Raw genomic sequence first — 23,136 nt, forward strand, 5'->3', positions numbered from 1 at the left:
ATCATTGTAGTGACAATCTAGAGTTAAATAATAAACACTGTTTGCCATTTTATAATCCCTACTAGGGCTCTGTAGCAGAGATCCAAAGCAAACAGGGATACTTCATATCCAGAACAGATTCTCCTTTATTCATTTAAACGGCAGAAATGCAGATTTGAAAAGCAGATTTTACTATACAGTATTTTACTATTAAACTGTTTGAATAACTATGAAGCTTTTAAGCTGCAATAATGTAATAGCCAAGTGTTTTTAAACTTGCTTTTCTTCCTTTCAAATCAAAGGAAAGGATGAACACCAGAATTTCAATATCAAAGTCCAGAAGCTAATCTCACGACAAGAAGCATTGTTGAGCCACGTCAAAGAAGAAGATATTCTGTTACGACAGACAATAAAGTTTTCTGAATCTGAATCTGAAGATCACTGTGCAGTGATGGGGTGGTTATTTAGAACTGTACAGTTTGTAAAAAGAGCAGGTCGGCTTTGGAGAGAGCAGGCAATTTTATATTTGGCATTATTTAATGAGACGGAATTAATTAACAACACAGTAGAGTGACCCCCTAAGAAAGGGTAATCATAGCATGGTGAAATTTCAAATTCAATTGAAATTAATCTCTGGAAATTTGTATTCAGCACAGAAATTCTGCATGTATGGCAAAACCTTCAGCTAAATTTGACATTTGAATGATTTGATCCTTGCGCATTTGATTTGACATAGGTCTAATCAAAGATTAAGAAAACGTAAAGCGTACTGGTCACCTGGAAGAATTTGCAACTTTTGATGTATGCACTGAAACTTAAAACTAGGGCCAAAGATAGGTCTGCCTAATATGGACAATGCAAGTGAATACTGGGCCTTAACAATTAGCAATGCATACTATCAAGCCACACAGCACTGGAGAAAAGATTTAAAGCAACTATGATCTCTTGATGAAATTTATATAGGATTATCAAAAAAAAAACATGTAAACCATATAATAAATCACCCAAGCTCACATCTAAACATTCAAATAATCTTTCCATCGCTTAACTCTTTTAAAAGTGGCTGTGCATGATTGGGGTGTTTCGTAAAATATAAAAATGGCAGCACAGTCAAATGACCGTCTCTCAGTATTCATAACCAAAGATCATGCTCTATGATCTATGATCTTTGTTCATAACATACAAAGGAGCTGGAATTTGCCAGTTTGTGAAGATGAGGTACTATTGACACCTGCAACTTACCCAGACACATTAAGAGCTTCTGCACTGCAGAAAATATTCAATTTGCTGTTTTTAAAACTGTTCAAGTTATGCCTATCATATAATCAAAGAGCTACAAGATATTTTGTGAGATAAATGTAAATCGTGAAGAGGTTTATGAAATAATCTTGGTTTGTTATCAAGTACACAGGATTAAATGTTTTTTGGTTTGATATTTTCAAATGGCAGTGTTGCATTTTCAATCGACTAAGCATTTTGCATTATAATAATTGCTGACCAGCTTTTCAAAGTGAAATGGCGGCACACAAATTAATCGGCAGTTGTCCAGTCAGTTATTGTCTATTCTATACAACCAGACTTCCTTTGTCCAGGACGCATCAGTCCAGAGTCATTCTTTGGAATCAAGTGCAGCTCAAATACCCATTTATCTGGATAACCAAGGAACTGTTGATGCTGGTTTAAATAAGACACAGGGTGCAGGAGTAACTCAGCTGCTCAGGCTCCATTTTAGGAGAACATGGATAGGTGACGTTTTGGGTTGTGACCCTTGTTCAGACTGATTGTGATGGTGGGAGGAGGGGGGAAGTTACCAATTAATAAAATTGAATTTGCTATAAAATATCAATCAAACAATTGGCACCCACCTTGTCACCTCTCCCAATAAAGGACGTTTTTCCTGCCAAGCCCAGACAAATTGCACACACTATGCTGGATTTTCCAGTGCCATTGGCACCCACTATCATGTTCAAATTGGCCCCAGGAAATATCTCACAGGAATCATAAGTTCTGAAAAACAAAATGTTGACTAAATTTTAAAATTTTACATCTTTACAAACATAACCAATAAGTAATATGGATAAAAACACAAAGCTTTAATCAATCAATATTGCTTCACCCCTTACAGCAAAGTTTGAAACTTTTTGCTGAGGGTAACTATCAGAATGGGATGATTAACTTCAATTTCTGGATCTCCAAATAAATTACAGATTAAGATTTAACTATAGCCAGCACGGAATCTGTATTTTTCATTGTATAAATAATGAGGCGACTTTCTTCAAAAATGTAAGATCTTGAGGAGTCTTGAAAGGATAGACGTGGAGATGTTTTCATTCGTGGGAGAGTCAGGAACAAGGAGGCATAGCTACAAGATAAGAGCCCAGTCATATAAAACTGAGATGTGTAGAAATTTCTTCGCTGCAAGTCATGAACTTTGGAATTTTCCAGAGGGCATTAGAATTGTTTAATTCAGAGATACAGCGTGGCAACAGGCCCTTTGGCCCACCGAGCCATCGCCGACCAATGCTCACTCATACACTATCCTGCACAATAAGGACAATTTACAGAAGCGAATTATCGTAACCTACAAACGTCTTTGGAATGTTGGAGGAAACTAGAGGACCGGAAAAAACCCATATGATCACAGGAAGAATGTACAAACCCGGTACAGACAGCACCCCGAGTCGAACCAAGGTCTCTGGCGCTATGGCTGCAACTCTACCGCTGCGCCACTGTGTCACCTAATCGTGGAGAAGGATGAGGACTTACCCGTTTTTCATGCTCAATAATGCATTCAACAATTTTAGGGGACGAATAATCCATATTTTTTTGTTTAAAAAAAATGTCATATCTCCAGCATTCCTAAGATTTTTGTCAACTTAATCGCTCCAACCTTCCATTCGTAGATCTTTTAGTTTCTTCTCTGCTCCCCATCCTTAATTCTGTGCATTTTCATACACATTATGTCTAATCACTTTCCAGTTTCAGTGAGTTTTTTTCCAACATATTTTGTTTAGTTTATTACATAGCTACATATGTTTTGCGCACTCTTTCTTTTTTTTTTTTAATTTGTCACTAACATGAATAAGACAGAGTTTAGTAATAGCTCCATGTAGACCCACCCTTGGTGGCAGGGTGGGTTGTAAAGAAGATGTAGAGAAACTTCAGGGGTATGCAATCTGGTAAGAAAATGGACAATGATGTGAGAGTTGGAATAAAATATGTAAAAATGTGAAGTCAACCATTTTGGTAGAAGAAACAGGTAACGTTTCGGGTGGGAACTGTACAACACCTAGCTGGGAAGAGGGTAAGACCATTCAAGGACAAAGAAGGGAATTTAAACCTGGGCGAGAGTAAATGGGCAAAGTGCTAAAAGAGTATTTCACATTGGAATTCACCAGAGAAGAACATGGAGAATAGCGAGATCAGGAAGAGGTATGCTGATATTCCCGTACATATTGATTTCAATAAACTGGAGGTGTTGAGGCTTTTGGAGACATTCATTAATGTTCCCAATGCCCGATAGGATCCATCCCAGGTTATTAAGATTGGCAAGAGAGGAAATTGCTGGGGTCTTTGCACCCTCTTCAGGCACAAACGAGGTCCCAGAAGAGTGGAGAACAGCCAATGCTGTTCTTTGTTTAAGAAAGGCATTAAAGACAAACCAGAAAATTATCAACTAGTGAGTAGGGAAATTATTGAACATTTTTAGGGATAGCACCTACTGACATCTGGAAAAGCATAGATGCATTAGGGAGAGTCAGCATGACTTTGTGCAGGGTCATGTATACAAAATTGAGTTTTTCGGAGGAGATGACAAAGATGATTGATGAGACTTGGGCAGTGGACGTGGTCTACATGAATGTTAGTAAAACATGCAAGACAAGGTCTGGCATGGTAGGCTGATCCAGAAAATTAAGGCATATAGGATCTTGATTCGATTGAAGTCAGAACTGGCTTACTCATAGAAGAGAGTGAGTTGTGGTGGAAGGCTGCTATTCTGTCTGAAGGCCTGTGAACAGTGGTTTCTGCAAGAATCACTGTTGGGATTTCTGTATATGTAAAGCAATTTTGGATGAAATTTTAAGCGGACTGACACAAAACTACAGATGACACAAAATTTGCCAGAGTTGTGGATGGTGAGGAAGATTGTGAAAGGTTTCAGCAATATATGGACCAGTTGGAAATGTGGGTGGAAAAATGGCAGATGGCATTCGTCTGACAAAGTGTGAAATGCTGCATTCGGAAGGTCAAATGTAAGAAGAAAATGGATAGCAAATGGCAGAACCCTTAGGTGTACTGATGCACCTTGTCATGCAAGTCTATAACTTTCTGAAAATGAAGATAATGGGCCTGTCCCACTTAGGCAACATTTTAGGCAACTGCAGGAGACTATGCAGTCGCCACATGTTAGCGGGTGGTTGCCAGGGAGTCACATTCATGGTCGTGAGGAGTTCCCGGATTCTGGGAACTAGTCATGGCCTCATTATGGTCACCGTGTTGAAAAAAGTAGCGGCGACTAAAATGAAGCCGCCATGGAGAGTAGCGAGAATTCTCGAGCCGTAGGTGGGTCAGGTCCTATTAGGTTGCTAGGAGGTCAGAGGTTCTCGTAGGTTGTAGCCAGTGCTGACCGGTGAATTGGCTCATTGGGAAAAAAAAAAGGTAAAGCGCCTGTTCCACTTCCGCGACCTAATTCATGACCTTTTTTACTCGTGGACATTTTTCATCATACAGGTGCACAACCTTTTATCCGAAGATCCAAATAACGAAAACCTCCGAGTAGCGAAAAAAATTTCGGTCCTTGAAGAAAGGTCCTTGAAAACGTTCACCGAGGGCGGCCCGCAGAGGTGACAGCGGAACCTCCGGTCGGTCCTCGAAGAAAGGGGAACTAAATCCCCATTCATAAAAGAAAAGGTGAGGGTATATTGCGCGGGAGGGTTAATAATTGACAATATGCTGCTGCCTGTCCGAGATCCCAGAGACCCACAGCCAGCAGCAGCCCAGCCCCGTTCCAACTCCAGAGGAAAACTGCAAACTGACCGGAGACGTCAGGACCACCAGAAGACGTTCCCCGAGCTGTGCCCCCTCATCGGGACACCGACCCCCAGGCCCACTGCAAGCACGGAGATCCCAGATCAGCAACTCCAGCCCAGCCCCGCTCCAACTTCAGAGGAACACGCTCCCCGTAGGGGCAGAAGCTGATGGTGTGCAAGGGCCGTCGTGTTCTTGGGGTGGCGCAGCTCGGGCTGTGGGCGAACTGCCACTTGTTGGCGTAGCGGCCCATCGGGGAGCGGATTTTTATTATTTATTAGGGGGATTCAAGAATCCTAAGCTAGGCCGCCTATGTATCGCGAGTCTACCGTGGGAACTCTAACTCAGCAGGGAGGCAGCAGCAGATTGTCGCTCCCTTCAGTTTCCCAGCGACAGTCACCTGCCACGGGAGAGAGATCATGCACGGTTGTAGGTCTCCTTTGCACGTCCGTGTTTCTGTCTTTCTCCACTCATTGTTGGCCCCATCTGTCACCACCCCCATCTACACCCCTCTGCTTCCCGGCCATGTGTGTGACCCATTCCCTCCCCTCTCCAGCTCCCCGCTCATTGCACCGGCGCGGGGGCTTTGTACTGTCTTCTCGTCGGCGATGGCAGCAGATCGGTGCGAGTCACCGGAGACGTCAGGACCAATTGGACGTCGACCACCAGGCCCACCGCAAGCACGGAGAACCCAGAGACCCACAGCCAACAGCAGCCCAGCCCCGCTCCAACTACTTAGGAACCTGGGTTGCGGATGACGGGGTGCAGCTCGGGGCGTCGTAGGGGCCCATCGGGGAGCGGGTTCCTGTTGGTCCTGACGTCTCCGGCCACCTGCTATCCTCCGGGAACTGTACCGCCCTTGCAGGAGAGTGGGGTTGTTTGCAGTTGCAGAGGGAGGGGGCAAGGGCGGTACAGTTCCCAGTCTCAGCTCCAGTCCAGGGGGGTGGCCGGAGACGTCAGGACCAACGGGACTGTGACCCCTCAGGCCCACTGCAAGGACGGAGATCCCAGAGACCCACAGCCAGCAGCAACTCCAGCCCAGCCCCGCTCCAACTCCAGGGGAACACGTAGGGGCAGAACCCGATGGTGTGCAAGGTAAGTCTTGGGGTGGCGGATGAGGAGGCGCAGCTCGGGCTGTGGGCAAACTGCCACTTGTCGCCGTAGCGGCCCATCGGGGAGAGGATTCCTCTGGAGTTGGAGGGGGAGGGGGGTATTGTGCTGTTTGATCGCCCCCTGCTATCCCAGGGACAGGGAGACACAGCGGCGTTTTAGGCTGGTGGGCAATCACTTCCAAAGTTCTGCCCACACAGTCAGTACACCTCTCCTACACTGCATTTCATACAAACATTTATTCTGCAAGAAAAAACTACATTGAAGACTCAAACTCGCGACCGAGTAACTGATAGGATCGAGGCACAAACTCGCGACCTAGTTCGGGGATTCAAGAATCCCCGAGCTAGGCAGCCTAAGGGCACGTAGCCCCGCTAGGGTGACATGAGTGCGAGAGGCGATTCAATGCTGCAGGCACATTTACAAATTGAGGAATTCATTCAACACACTGCATTTCATACAAACATTTATTCTGCAAAAAAAAACCTACATTGAAGACTCAAACTCGCGACCGAGTAACTGCCGGGATCAAGGCGCAAACTCGCGACCTTGCGGATATGAGCCGAGCACTCTACCACTGAGCCAGCCATTAAAATCTACGCTAAAAAATTTCCATTCCGAAGACCGACAAATTCTGAATTACGAAAAGTGCCTGGTCCCAAGGCTTTCTGATAAAAGGTTGTGCACCTGTACTAGAAAAACGCCCCGACCTACTTCATGCCGCGAGTACCTACGACTAGCATCACGACCTACCTACGACCTCGTGACCATGCTACGAGTATGTCAAGGGCAAACTCGGCAGAGGTCGTGAATTAGGTCGTGAAAGTGGGCCAGGCCCTTAAGCAGTAGTTTTCAGAACCAAGGATGACTGACCGGTAATGTTAAATGTCCGCCGAGCTACACAGCCGTGTATCTCTGGCTTCTTAAAAGTAGTCCCCACTCCTTCTTCCCCCTTCTCATCCCTCTCCCCCCTCTTTTAAATGACTTATCAGCACCAACCTTCCTGTTCTTCGCTGTGTGTCTGTATCACCTTGGCTTTACACCGTGTGAATATTTTAGACAGGGCAAACGGGGGGGGGGAAAGTGCTGTCTAAAAAATTCACACGGGCTGGTGAAGGAAGCGATGTGTTTGTGTGCGTGTGTTCCACTCTGACAGTCGCCGTTCCAGTTCCCGGGTTTTCAGGCGACTGCCGAAAAATTGCCTAAGTGGAACAGTCCCATAAGGAACTAAGGCATGTCCCCAATAACATACCAATTTCTACAGATGCACCAAAGAAATCATCATATTGTGGATGTTGCCCAGTCAATCTTGATAATGTGCAACAGTCTAAAGAAACCAACTGAATCTGTATCAAATTCATGGCAATGTTTTCAAATAGCATGCAATGAGTTATCAAGTGCAGTTACTGGTGTCAATGCAAATAGAGGAGCAATTTGCATAGGCAGCATATTGTGGGCCCGAATAAGTGAGTTCTTTGTAAGAGCTATAAGTTGATTAGAATATAAAAATCGCACCTATTCTTAAAATAACAACCTTTACTCATAAACAAGGATCAAGGAAAGAGCGTTTATGTCACGGCCCTGTTTTCACCAATCTTTCCACCACCCCGCACTAGAAGCACAAGACAGACATCGTTGTATGCAGATGCTGAGAAGTATGTTCAGCTCTGGCTGAACAACTTCTAATCTTGTGTGTGGACTCGATAAGAATACTTATTAACAAATTGATTGGCAAATTGACTTCAGACATGAACATCAACTTTTATTTACCAATGAAATGGCTTGAGGTGCTCAACATTAAAGGTGCAGAAAGTCATCACTACTAGTTGGTAATTTTATTATTGTATGTAGAGAGTATTACATTTAGATAAAAGTCTAGATGATCCCTATTTATTACTTTTTTTGTCTTCAAAAACATTCAACCGAAACCAAGACTTTTAAACTCAGAATAAATGCACAAATAAAGATTTAAAAATACTATCTTCACTTTAGATGAAGACAGTGATCAAACGACAAAGAAAGATATTGCCTGCATTGAAGATCAGAACATTAAAAAAGACACTCACCTATATTTTTCCTGAAAAACAAGTGCAGAATATTACCTACAAACAGTTGTAAAAAATTGAAATTGTGAATTAAGTTCCATTATTTAATTCACGTTAATCAGCGTCCTCATGGTAAGATAGCTATGCCATCTGCTGGGGATAACTGAAACATCAGAACTTCTGCATCACTGACTGGGTATAAATGAAAGGTAGACAAAAGAACCTTCTGCATCACTGACTGGGTATAAATGAAGGTAGACAAAAGAACTCCGAGTTCACTGTAATTAAAATCATTTACAGCACAGGATGCATTTCAATCCAACTGTCAACGCAAACATTTATTTCCCAAAGATACGCATCTCCACCCTAATTTACCTATTATCATCGCATCTTTTCATCCTTTCTCTTTCAAGTACGCATCTACACTATTCATTGTAAACACTTCCTGTTGTACTAAGTACCTTGTTCTGAGCAACCTCCTGCAAAGTTTTTCCCTGAACTCTGTAATGCATATAAAATTTTAGAAAATTTATAGTATGGTCATCCCCTTATTTTTGTGTCAGTTGAAAGACAAACCCAGTACCAAGTCCACACCCTAGAGGTCATGGACTTCATGTACATAGCCGGGTACAGGTAGCTGTGTGCCACACACGTATATATTATACAAATTTGCTATAATTTGATTGATTAATTAAGGAACACTTGTTGTTTTACACGGGTCGAATTGGTTATAATTCAATTTTTAATTGCAAATATTACTTTTGAAATTGCCAAGCAGAAGAAAGCTGTCTTTAAAAAAAAGCCATGAAAAAAATAAAATTACACTTATTAAAAAGATTTTTTTCTGAAAATTCTGTCAGAAACTTTGTTTTAGTAAGTCGGACACCAATCCTTTTCCCCAAAGACCCATCATTTATTTATTTGCCTCCGAGCACCACAATTTGAGATTTGTAATACAAAAGAAATCACATATGGTTAAAGTGCACATTGTTCAAGTTCAAGTGAGTTTTATTGTCATGTGTCCCTGTATAGGACAATGAAATTCTTGCTTTGCTTAAGCACACAGAAAATAGTAGGCATTTACTACAAAACGGATAAATGTGTCCATATACCATGATATAAATATATACACACATGAATAAATAAACTGGTAAAGTGCAAATAACAGAAAGTGGTTATTAATAATCAGAGTTTTGTCCGAGCCAGGTTTAATAGCCTGATGGCTGTGGGGAAGTAGCTATTCCTGAACCTGGTTGTTGCAGTCTTCAGGCTCCTGTACCTTCTACCTGAAGGTAGCAGAGAGATGAGTGTGTAGCCAGGATGGTGTGGGTCTTTGATGATACTGCCAGCCTTTTTGAAGCAGCGACTGCGATAAATCCCCTCGATGGAAGGAAGGTCAGAGCCGATGATGGACTGGGCAGTGTTTACTACTTTTTGCAGTCTTTTCCTCTCCAGGGCGCTCAAATTGCCGAACCAAGCCACGATGCAACCGGTCAGTATGCTCTCGACTGTGCACCTGTAGAAGTTAGAGAGTCTTCCTTGACAATCTGACTCTCCGTAATCTTCTCAGGAAGTAGAGGCGCTGATGAGCTTTTTTTAATAATTGCGTTGGTGTTCTCGGACCAGGAAAGATCTTCAGAGATGTGCACGCCCAGGAATTTGAAGTTCTTGACCCTTTCAACCATCGACCCGTTGATATAAATGGGGCTGTGGGTCCCGTCCTACTCCTTCCAAAGTCCACAATCAGTTCCTTGGTTTTGCTGGTGTTGAGGGCCAGGTTATTGCGCTGGCACCATATGGACAGTTGCTCGATCTCTCTTCTATATTCTGACTCATCCCCATCAGTGATACGCCTCACAATAGTGGTGTCGTCAGCGAACTTGATGATGGAGTTCGCACTGTGGTTCGCCACGCAGTCATGGGTATAGAGTGCATACAGCAGAGGGCTGAGCACGCGGCCTTGAGGTGCTCCCGTGCTGATTGTTATCGAGGCTGACACATTTCCACCAATACGAACAGACTGTGATCTGTGGATGAGGAAGTCGAGGATCCAGTTGCAGAGGGATGCGCAGAGACCCAGTTCTGCGAGTTTGTTAACCAGTTTGGAGGGGATGATTGTGTTAAATGTCGAGCTGTAATCAATGAATAACAGCCTGACATATGAGTTTGGAGAGTGGAGGGCCAGCGAGATCGCATCCACCGTTGATCTGTTGTGGCGGTATGCGAACTGCGGTGGGTCCAGGTTTTTGTCGAGGCAGGAGGTGATTTGCTCCATGATCAACCTCTCAAAGCACTTCATCACCACCGGCGTTAGTGCCACTGGTCGATAGTCATTGAGGCACGTCACCTTACTCTTCTTGGGCACCAGATTTTATTAAAGGATATTTTCATACATTTTGATTTCACCATGTAGAAATTACAGCTGTGTTTATACATTAGTCCTCCCATTTCTGGGCACTATAATGTTTGGGACACATGGCTTCACATGCAATTGTAATTTCGTCTTCGGGTGTGGATTTTTTCAATGACCACTGTCCGCAGAAGACTTCATGAACAGAAACGCAGAGGCTACACTGTAATATGCAAACCACCGGTTAACTGCAAAAATAGGATGGCCAGGTTACTGTTTGCCTTAAAAGTACTTAAAAGAGAAATCACAGTTCTGGAAAAAGGTCTTGTGGACAGATGAAACAAAGATTAACATATCAGAGTGATGGCAAGAGCAAAGTATGGAGGAGGGAAGGAACTGCCCAAGATCCAAAGCATACCACCTCATCTGTGAAACATGGTGGTGGGGGTGTTATGGCCTGGGCATGTATGGCTGCTGAAGGTACAGGCTCACTTATCTTCATTGATGATACAACTGCTGATGGTAGTAGCATAATGAATTGTGAAGTGTATAGATACATCCTATCTGCTCAAGTTCAAACAAATGCCTCAAAACCCATTGGCCGGCAGTTTATTCTACAGCAAGACAATGATCCCAAATATACTGCTAAAGCAACAAAGGAGTTTTTCAAAACTAAAAAACGGTTAATTCTTGAGTGGCCAACTCAATCACCTGATCTGAACCCAATTGAGCATGCCTGATATATATGCTGAAGAGTAAACTGAACGGTACTAGCCCCCAAAACAATCATAAGCTAAAGATGACTGCAATACGGGGCCTGGCAGAACATCACCTGAGAAGATATCCAGCAACTGGTGATGTCCATGAATTGCAGACTTCAAGCAGTCATTGCATGCAAAGGATATGCAACAAAATACTAAACATGACTACTTTCATTTACATGACATTGATGTGTCCCAAACATTATGGTGCCCTGAAATGGGGGGACTAAGTATAAACACTGCTGTAATTTCTACATGGTGAAACCAAAATGTATAAAAATGTCCTTTATTAAAATCTGACAATATGTACTTTAACCACATGTGATTTTTTTTCTATAAAAAAACTCAAATTGTGGAGTACAGAGGCAAATAAATAAGTGGTGGGTTTTTGTCCCAAACATTATGGAAGGCACTTTAAAAAGTGCCCAAACATAATGGAACATCTCAAAGCCACTTGCAAGATGGTGTTCCAACAAAACTATGCAACATTTGGCACCAAGCTACTTCCAGCTTGGTCTAAGAAGTAGGCTTGAAGGAAAGTAAATATGAAGGAAGTCAGAGTTGACGAGATGGATAGTTTAAGATAAGAAATTTTAGAAATTGTGTTCCATGCAGCTGAAAGTAGTCATCAGCAGAAAAGCATTTAAAAATGGGAGCGAATTAGGCGCCACAATTGGAGAGCAGAAATCCAACGGTAAGGCTGGAAGTTGTGAAAATGAAAAAAATGGGAGAAAAAATGGGGAAGAATATGGAAACACGGATAAGGATCTTAAAACTGAGATGTTGTGGTAGCACGAGTAAATATGAGCCCACCAAGGTATAACCAGTGGATAGAATGTTAGGTGACATAGGCGGCAGAGTTTTGACAGAACACAAGTAGACATGTCATAGGTATGTTACAAAACCTACCTGAAGCGTCATTGAAAATCTACCCCAGGCCGTGTGTGCGATTTTGGCGCTGTTTAGAGGGGGCGGGTTTAAAACGCGATTTTTACTAGGCTGTTGCAATCGAAAATGTTCAGCCTAGTAAATCATTAACGAAAAATCGCTGAAAGACCCCGTCGCAAAAGGTAATATTAGTTTTTATGGCCTTGTATAATAGTTATAGTAGTTTAAAAATCACTCTCTAAACCCGCGACCTCTCGCAGCCCCAGGGTTTTATAAAGCAAATTAAGTATGTAGCTTATTTTTACATTAAAAAGGGCTTCTTAAGAACCCTTTATACAAAGTTTACTATAGCGAGTAGCTCATTTTGGGCTCTTTATATCCCGCAGTATTTTTCTGGGCATTTGAGGGCACAAATCCAGCGCAATGTGAACGTTCTAAACCAGCGCGTTCACAGGATCCCACTAGAAAGCTGATTTAAAATGGACTTTAATTTGCAGCAATTGAACACTAAATTCCTTCCATTTGGCCTATAAATTAACGTAAATGAGATTTCAAAATCATGTTTTATTGAGAATTATTTATGGATAGATGTTTAGATCTAGTAATTGAAGTTTGAAATTTGCTACACTTGGGTAACTAACTAATTATATGTTTTAATTTCAGGTAATCAAAGTAAGATTATTTTATATTTGTTTCAGAATGCTTCAATCTACGATAACTGAAAATTTCATTCAGTTCTCTTAATTTTTAAGAAGGTTATGGGTTTTTGACTGCCCACGATCACAGCTTTTTTGTTATGTCCATAGAAAATCAATAGGGAACAAGATGCTATTTTCCGAGTATGAAAATGTCCATAACTTTTTAAATACTTGAGATATGAAAGTGAATTAGGTGTCAAATTAAACTTCTTTTTATGCTTTATCTGATGGGATAAATTACAGACTTGATTTTTTAAATCTCAAAATTTTGTAACATTGCTACATGTCAGGGAGCATCAAAATAATCATGTCAATGTATCCTATGTCAAGAAGTAACTAAAGCATAGATTTAAGCAGGATCAGAGGCAATATTATGCAAACTAGACTATTTCAGATATCCAACATTTGAAATATTTTGTTTTTGCACATCAGAATACTGATTGTCCGTGAAGGCAGTTAAGACAAAATAAATTTACAAAACAAAGTAAATTTATGTTTACCACAAACACACAAGGGCACTGAGCAACACTAAATGGAATAAACAAAGGCTCAAAGCCAACTGCACCAGAAACCTCAAATACATTGAACTAAATAATTTGGAAGCAGCAACTTGTATGCCATAATGACAACAGTAACAAAAAATGGTTCTAAAAACATTGGCATCAAAATATCAGACCCAACACCGAAATATCTATGTGATTGCTGATTTAGGATGAAATATTAAAAAGCTGTATCTGCTCTAACAAACGGACATCAGATTTACACTAGCACTATTTTAATAAACGAGTTCGGTATGCAAGGAATCATGGGATTTGTCAAAGGTCACTTGCTATAAAGAAAAAGCAAAGAAGTGCTGGCTGCATAAACAGTGTATAAATTCTTGTTTTTATTCATGATTTATGTGTAAAAATATATTTAATCTGTGGAACGGGGATGCCAGGTAGCGGGAGAGTGGGGGCAGATGCGAGTGGGAGACAGGGGGAGAGACCGGACCGGCGTAGAGACATTCTCGGCAATTGCGTGCATACAGACACGCGACTCATCCGCAGCCAGGATCGAACCCAGGTCCCCAGACAGGGACGGGACACCTGGGAGGGGACGGGAACGGCTCAGCAGCAACTTAACAGCGCCCGCAGCGCCGTGCCCGACCCCGCCAATCCAGGGCTGCCAGCCAACCCGGCGGGAGAGGCAGAGCCGAGCTGGAGCCAGCGGCTGCAGCACTGGCTGCAAGCCTGGGGCTGTCCCGCTGCCCAGGGCCACCCCGGACAGGGACGGGACACCCGTAATAGGACGGGGACGGCCCAGCAGCAACTAAAAAGCACCCGCAGCACCGGAGACCCCCGGGCCCGACCCCAACCATGCAAGCGTATTTTAAGCTTCAATGGTTGCCGTATCTCCTGTGATACAACTGTGCCATTATTTCAAATGTTTTTCTTTGGACAATGGTGATTAATCCCCAGAGACATTGTATAAATGCAAGACCTCAATTTTCTTAACATTATGCAGGATTCCGATAAGCCTATTGTCTAAACCACTGCAATTGGAAATGAGCACAAATATATTTTTCATGTGGGCTTGCGGTTTCTAATATAATTAACCCTAAGCAACAATTGTTTAGTTTAAAAACAAATCACTGAAAATAGCAGGAACATCACCTTCAGGAAGACCATCTAATATCAGAGTGGGATCCTTCTACAGTTTTGACTCGGGTGTTCAACATGAACTGGTAAATGTTTTCCAAGTCAGATGCTAACTAAACATGCTGTGTACTTCCTGCACCATTTCTAGTATCCTTAAAGGTGCAATCAGTTGTCTAAAATAAACAATTGGCATGTTTTAATGGTCCAGTGTCTGAGATTAAAATGCTTCTTAAAATCCACCATCTGGTAGAGGAGAACCAAGTCTGGCCAATTACTGGGAAATCTGATATTCGATTTGGACTTATGTCACGTTCTTGACAAAAAATAATTTGCTGGTCTTCAAGAAAAAGAAGCTGGGTAGGTAGATCTGTCACCTGTTTATTCAGCTAAACCTTCACAATAGTGGGTGTGTGATTCTGCTGCCATTGCTTGAGACAAATAGAAGGTGCATGGGCACCATTCACTCTCTCCTTAAACTCTGCACATTCTATAAACTGAGGAAGGCTGTGCTGGCTCTGGAGAGGGTCCAGCGGAAGTTTACCAGGAATTAGTAGGTTAACCTATGATGTTTGTCAGCACTGGGCCTGTACTCGCTAGAGTTTAGAAGATTGAGGGGGACCTCATTGAAACATACAGAATAGTGAAAGGCTTGGATAGAGCGGATGTGGAGAGGATGTTTCCACTAGTGGGAAAGTCTAGGACTAGATGCCATTGCCTCAGAATTAAAGGACGTTCTTTTAGGAAGATGAGGAGACATTTCTTTAGTCAGATGGTGGTGAATCTGTGTAATTATTTGCCACAGTAGGCTGTGGAAGCCAAGCCAGTGGATTTTTAAGGCAGAGATAGATAGATTCTCGATTAGTATAGGTGTCAGAGGTTATGGGGAGAAGGCAGGAGAATGGGGTTAGGAGGGAGACATGAATCAGCCATGATTGAATGGAAGAGTTGACTTGATGGGCCAAAAGGCCTAATTGTACTCCTATCACTTATGACCAATCCCCATCACCCTGCATTTGTTGATGTACGCTTTAAGCAAAGTTTAAGTTTTTATCTGAAGGTAAAATGCCTCCACAGTATCATGACCCCCAGCAGACCTCTGCTGCCTCCAAAATCCTTCCACTCCTCTTTCATGCTTTAAATTATTCTTCAAATCCTAATTCCTATCAACTCTTTAGTCATTGGCCTAATATCTGCTGGTGTGGGCCAGTGTCAAATCTTTGTTTTAATATGTTCCCAAGATGTTTTAATGTTTAAACAATAGGTTATTCATAATGTTGAATCATGTTTTAGAGTTGATATTCTGTACAGCCACTGACAGCAAGTAAATGCAATCTTATTGTATCTTTAAATTGGGAAAGCCAATTAGAAGAGTATTATCAATTCATAAGATTATCTATTGATCATTATTCAAATCATCCAGAAGGGCAATAAGAAGTTGTTAATCGCGACTGGGTAATGCCTGAGACAATAAGAACTACAGAGGACCATAATACTAATAGCAGCACATTTTCAGATGAGACTAAACCTTGTCTATTTGCTCAGTTGGAACAGAGTTTACATGGCACTTTACCGTAGAGTATTATTGCTCCATCAAAGTTAACTTGTGACTTTGTCCTTATATCTGACTTTGGTCACAAACAAATTACTATTCGTGGGTTAGTCATAGTGATACCGTGTGAAAACAGGCCCTTCCGTCCAATTTGCCCACACCGGCCGACGTAGCTACTCTTGTCCCACCTGCCTGTTTGGTCCAAAACCCTCCAAACCTGTCCTATCCATGTACCTGTCTAACTGTTTCTAAAAAATTCCCAGCCTCAACCTCTGGCAGTTCGTTTGTGATTCTGCCAAGGGGCAGTGGCTGCGTTTCCTACATCAGGGTTGCAGCACACTTCAAACACACTTGCATTGGTTGTAAAGCACTTGGGAATTAACACTAAAGTTGTACACCGAAGATAGACACAAAATGCTGGAGTAACTCAGCGGGCCATGCACCATATCTGGAGTAGAAGGAATGAGTGACGATCCAGAGAGGCTGCCTGTCCCGCTGAGTTACTCCAGCATTTTGTGTCTGTCTTCGATGCAAACCAGCATCAGCAGTTGCTTCCAACACTAAAGTTGTGCTGAAGTACACGTGTCCCCCGATGGATAATCGGATCAAACTCCTGGCGCTGATTCTCGGTCGAGCATGATCCGTGCGTGGTGTGTTTGTGCAGCCACCAACTAACTAACTCTGTGCTGTGTTGTGTTGTGTTGTGCTGTGAGCCTCCCCATTGCGCTCCTTCGCCGCCCCGAGTGCTGCATGTAAACAAAACCTGGGGCCCCAGCGCTCACTCACAGGAAGTTTTCCATCTTGATCCGAACGATGGCTCCCTCCACGAAGTGGCAGCCCGTCCTGTCGACCTCCTGCTCAACGGGCCTGGAGCCGCTCGACACCCTTTTGCTCGCAGCATCTCTCTGACTCGACACCTTACGCTTCGGCGCCGCCATGTTGCCGGTGGCCGAGCTCCCGCCTTGGCGTGCAAACGTCGGGGAACGTCATCACGTCGTCCTGGCCGGGGGGGCGCGCACGCGAACGTGAACGTGAACGCGCACGTAGGTGAGCGCCTGCCCATTCCTGGAAGCATCACTAGAGAGTGGAGCAGGTGATGTTGTGTGTCTAGACCCTTCTTCAGACAGAGTCAAGGGAGAGAGGGAATTAGAGAAGGTACACTAAATTGCTGCAGAAACTCAGCGGGTGCAGCAGCATCTATGGAGCGAAGGAAATAGTGACGACGTTTCGGGCCGAAACCCTTCTTCAGACTGATGGGGGGGGGGGGGGGGAGGAAGGAAGGAAAAAGCGAGGAGGAGGAGGAGCCCGAGGGTGGGGGGATGGGAGGAGACAGCTCACAGAAACAGAAACATAGAAACATAGAAATTAGGTGCAGGAGTAGGCCATTCGGCCCTGCGAGCCTGCACCGCCATTCAATATGATCATGGCAGATCATCCAACTCAGTATCCCGTATCTGCCTTCTCTCCATACCCCTGATCCCCTTAGCCACAAGGGCCACATCTAACTCCCTCTTAAATATAGCCAATGAACTGGCCTCAACTACCCTACCCTCTGCGGCAGAGAGTTCCAGAGATTCACCACTCTCTGTGTGAAAAAAGTTCTTCTCATCTCGGTTTTAAAGGATTTCCCCCTTATCCTTAAGCTGTGACCCCTTGTCCTGGACTTCCCCAACATCGGGAGCAATCTTCCTGCATCTAGCCAGTCCAACCCCTTAAGAATTTTGTAAGTTTCTATAAGATCCCCTCTCAGTCTCCTAAATTCTAGAGAGTATAAACCAAGTCTATCCAGTCTTTCTTCATAAGACAGTCCTGACATCCCAGGAATCAGTCTGGTGAACCTTCTCTGCACTCCCTCTATGGCAATAATGTCCTTCCTCAGATTTGGAGACCAAAACTGTACGCAATACTCCAGGTGTGGTCTCACCAAGACCCTGTACAACTGCAGTAGCACCTCCCTGCTCCTATACTCAAATCCTTTTGCTATGAAAGCTAACATACCATTCGCTTTCTTCATGCCTGCTGCACCTGCATGCCTACTTTCAATGACTGGTGAACCATGACACCCAGGTCTCGCTGCATCTCCCCTTTTCCTAATCGGCCACCATTTAGATAATAGTCTGCTTTCCTGTTTTTGCCACCAAAATGGATAACTTCACATTTATCCACATTATACTGCATCTGCCAAACATTTGCCCACTCACCCAGCCTATCCAAGTCACCTTGCAGTCTCCTAGCATCCTCCTCACAGCTAACACTGCCCGAGGGTTAAGAACGGGGAGGAGACAGCAAGGGCTAGCAAAACTGGGAGAATTCAACGTTAATGCCATCAGGATGCAAACTGAGATACTGAAGTGTAAGGTGTGAAAACACAGATCAATGCAGACTTTGGTCAAGGGAAATGTAGAATGGTTCATTGTTAGCTGAGGAGAAGGTGACAACGAGGCAATCAGTATGAATGATTGAATACTTTATTGTCACAAGTGACAAATAGTGAAATTCTTTGCTTGCAAACCCAAGGTACGCAAATGGGTTTAATGGGTATAAGGCCGCTGATAAAGTTACAAAGTACAATTTAAACCGTAAAATTTAATTAGGATGACGGGATGATGTAGGAGGGTAATGTTTAATTAGGAGGACAGTGGAACTAGTCAGAGAACTGTGTAGGAAAGAACTGCAGATGCTGGTTTAAATCGAAGGTGGACACAAAATGCTGGAGTAACTCAGCAGGACAAGCAACATCTCTGGAGAGAAGGAACGGGTGATGTTTTGGGGCGAGACCCTTCTTCAGACTCGAAACGTCACCCATTCCTTCTCTCCAGAGTTGCTGCCTGACCCGCTGAGTTACTCCAGCAATTTGTGTTTAATCAGAGAACTGGTCTGAAGAAGGGTCTTGATCCCAAAATGTCACCCATTCCTTCTATCCCGAGATGCTGCCTGTCCCGTTGAGTTACTCCAGCATTTTGCGTCTATCTAAGATGGGCTCCTCCCTGATCAGTTGGACACTCCAGGGCTGCTGCTCTCACAGGCCGTTCTGCTACAACACGGTGGTTGTCTTTCTGAGAAACCTTGCATTATAGAAAATTGCGCGATGTTGAAACAGCATTATAGAAAATTGCATTACAAAACTATTGACTCAACAGGAAAAGATGGTGTTAAGGGCTAGAGAGTTTCAGTCTGTTATTTTTCATAGTCATACAGCACAGAAACAGGGTCTTCGGCTCAATTTGCCCATGCAGACATAGATTCCCCATCTATGTCAGTCCCACCTGCTCACGTTTAACCGTATCCCTCTAAACCTGTCCTATCCATGCAATAAAAAGGAACTGCTAGTTTATACCAAAGATAGACACAAAATGCTGGTCATGCAGCATCCCTGGAGAACATGGATAGGTAGCGTTTCTGGTTGAGACACTTCTTCAGGCTGATTGTAGGGAGGGAGAAGAGAGGTGGAAAAGGGGAGAAGCAGGCCAAAGCGTGGCAGATAATAGGTCGACATAGATTGGGGGTGAGGTGGTTGATAGGCAAATGGTTGGAACAAAAGCCAGGTAAGAAAGGAAGGTATGAGGCAGATTTGAAGAGTTGTGGAATGTAAAGCGAGAGGCAGAAAAGTGGGAGTGGGGGAAGGTGAGTGGAGATAAGTAGTTGGGAGTCCAGGTGGGGCATAGGGAGGGAGAGAGATGTGAGAAAAGGAGAAGTTATGAAAAGAAGAATGAAATCCATGAGTTTTGCATGGGTGCAGTAAGTAGTCCTGATAGTCGTCGATGTAGCGGAGAAAGTTGGGTTTTAGAGCCAGTGTATGCCTGAAACAAGAATTGTTCGACGTAACCAACAAAAAGGCAGGTAATATTGGTGCCCATGGCTACACCTTTAACTTGGAAGAAGTGAGATCAATCAAAAGATAAGTTGTTTAAGTTGTTGATGGAATAGAGAAAGCCCTCTGTCCCTTCTTTAAAATGTTGTTATAGTATTTGCCTCAACTATCTCCTCTGGCATCTCATTCGATATACCACCACCCTTTGGAAAAAATTGCACCTCGGGTTCCTATTAAATCTTTCCCCTCTCACCTTAAACCTATGTTCTCTGGTTCTTGATTCCCCTACTCTGGGTAAAAGACTCTGTGCATTTACCTATTTATTCCCCTCATAATCTTGTACATATCTGTAAGATCATCCCTCATCCTCCTGTGCTCCAAGGAGCAAAGTCCTAAAAACAGTCGTTGACATTTCAGGGTGGAGGTCCTGCAGAATCCAAATTTGCTGATAAAATGAAAATAGATGGAAGGGTGAATTGTGATGTGGATTGAACCATTCTGATTATTTGTAGTAATTTATGTAATTTTAATGATATTTTGTACTTTCTACTGCAATGCGTTCTCACCCTTTAAAAATTAGCCTCTTAATTTCCTATTTATACCCAAAAGTGGAATAATCAAGTATTTGTCTACATTTCAATAAATTTGCCCATCAGTTCCTCTAGTTAATCTATAATCTTTGTAAATCCTTGCTACTTGAATGCACCTGCCAACACTGCATTCATTGCTGCCAACTGAGATGTCATAAACTGTCTTGGCATTCCATCTCATCATGTACATCCAGCATAGACACACAATTACTCAGGGGATAATTCAGCTTCTATGGCTTATGGTCTCATGGTTCGAAGGGGGGTATCAGTAAGACTGGCAGAGCGATGCTGTGGAAGGAGGCACCAGCATTGCCTCTCTCGCCCCTGGGGCTAGGGCTGAGGGAATGCTGAATTGCTCAATTGGCACTTCTGAGGGATTACCACACTGTCAGCAGGTTTATGGAATGAGCTTCAGAGGTAGTCAGAGAGGCAAGCAAAATCACAATGTTTGCAGACATTTTGACGGGTGCTTGGATAGTAAAGGTTTCATGGAAGCTAGGTCTAGCTCAGAGACATCTTGTTCAGCATGGTAGTGTTGCACAAAACGGCCTGTTTTCTTGCTGTATATTTCTATGATTCTATAACTATATTGTTGCTAGTGGTAGTCCCAAATAAGTATAGGATTGAGATGTTCATGAATGCTCTGAACCACAGACAAAGTCCCACATGAGAACGTAATTCTTATTCTTTATTCTTAGAATAAAGGGGGGGTCATTTAAGACTGAGGTGAGAAAAAACTTTTTCACCCAGAGAGTTGTGAATTTATGGAATTCCCTGCCACAGAGGGCAGTGGAGGCCAAATCACTCGATGGATTTAAGAAAGAGTTAGATAGAGCTCTAGGGGCTAGTGGCGTCAAGGGATGTGGGGAGAAGGCAGGCACGGGTTATTGATAGGGGACGATCAGCCATGATCACAATGAATGGCGGTGCTGGCTCGAAGGGCTGAATGGCCTCCTCCTGCACCTATTTTCTACGTTTCTGTGTAATGAAAACGATGAAGAGGCATTATAATTCAATGCTGTTCCAATTTTTCAACCAATGACCAGATGAAAGAATTGGTGAGTACCAACTCAGACAGAACACACTAGCAAAATGGGGCAATTTTCAGATCTTTTTAGAATGAGTCTTTCCAAATTGCTGTCCTGGAGACTCACCAGTATGAGAATTCAGGTAATATTATGTGATAAGGTGGACCTAATATTTGAGGGAGCATGATCCTTTAGTTTAGCCATCACTACGGAGACGAGGTATTGCTCGGGGCACAATCCCAAGGTGCATGTGAGGAACATGCCGACAGAAATGGCAATGGTAGGGTAGTCAACTGCTAAGCCACTGCTTTATGTCTGCTACAAACAGAAAGCAGTCGGTTCCAGATAGGATCGCAGGTGATGTGAATCTAAAAGGAATGGATGCCATGGATTTTACAACAATATAAAAAGGCCTCGGGCTCTTACAATGGCCAGGTGCTACAACAGCCACAGGATAGAGCATTTTACTTCTTGGGTGGGACATGGATATCACTGGCAAGACCAGTACTTATTGCCCAAACATAACTGCCTTTGAGAATGTGGTGGTAAGCGCTATGCTGTAACGTCATCCAGCTATTTTGGTGACGCTGCTCCCAATGTTTTCAGGAAGGGTGCTCCAGTGTTTCAGGAGCAGCCTGCAGGGAAAGTCGCCGAGCCAGCCCCTGCTCGGAGGACCCTTCGGACTGTGGTCTGCAGGGAAGAAACCACCATGCTAGTTCCTGCTCATCACCTGAAGACCAAAGACTGCGAGGATAGAGCTGGCAATGACGACGGACGCAGCTGGCGAGAAGAGAGGCCGGTAAGGGTGGAGAGGTAACAATAGTCTGGCCTACTGCATTCTCAAGGTCGGCTGCAGGAAGCCACCCTGGGACACAAAAGTGGAGGGGTGAGGAGAGGGACCTCGTGTCCAAGGAAGGTGATGGCTGGAGGCCCGCAGCAGTCTGGGGCTTGCCTGGATCGGACATCGCTCATTAGAACTAGAATGCGGTTTGTACTTTGAAAATTGCACCAAGACCTGGCACCTCTTGCATGCGGGCTCAGTAGCCTATTTTTCTACACTTTGCTAATCGGGAATGTGTTTAGGTATGGCAATACTTTACTGGTCTGTATGTAAGAAAGTAATTTAACTCTGCATTTGCACATGTGACAAATAAAAGCACCATTGAAGACCAATGAAGGATTTAGGCACTGCGACAATGTCTAAGCCAGGCTGGTGTGTTTCTTCAACAGGTAAAGTATTGTGGTATTTTATGACATGTGAAATGATATCCTGTGACGTCTCCCAGAGAGTTCTTGTCCTGGAGTAGGATTTTGAAATAGTGATGGAGAGGACTGGAGAGGCATTAGAAAACAAAGTGAACCCCTTTTAAAGCAAGCATCGCTCATCAGAAAGCCACTGTAGTTTTGGGAGCACTGGGTGATGTGTGTATGGAGTATGGCATATGTTGGGGTACAGGCTCTGGGACCTAATTCGCCTGAAACAAGAAGCAGAAAATGGTAGATATACTCAACTTTTTGAAAAGACCACATTATGAACAACAAATGCAAATCACTGCATGGGAAGAAGTACAGGTTTCCTTGGAAAGAATGCTTGGGACAGCAAGGTCTGTCTCTTGGTCCAAACTCACACCACGTCCCTTAAACCCATTACCCAAGAGA

General features: G+C 43.5%; 1 protein-coding gene across 1 annotated transcript in view; it reads right to left on the bottom strand.

Annotated features, from left to right (window-relative positions):
- The window catches only part of smc5 (structural maintenance of chromosomes 5), a 74,353-nt gene extending 57,315 nt beyond the window's left edge, over positions 1-17,038 (bottom strand). The window contains 2 exon segments of the mRNA XM_055630820.1: positions 1,845-1,986; positions 16,835-17,038. Coding sequence (XP_055486795.1) covers positions 1,845-1,986; positions 16,835-16,986 — 294 coding nt within the window. The 5' untranslated portion in view covers positions 16,987-17,038.
- Positions 17,039-23,136: the final 6,098 nt, after the last annotated feature.

Source organism: Leucoraja erinacea, chromosome 3, assembly GCF_028641065.1.
Source record: "Leucoraja erinacea ecotype New England chromosome 3, Leri_hhj_1, whole genome shotgun sequence".
Classification (NCBI taxonomy): domain Eukaryota; kingdom Metazoa; phylum Chordata; class Chondrichthyes; order Rajiformes; family Rajidae; genus Leucoraja; species Leucoraja erinaceus.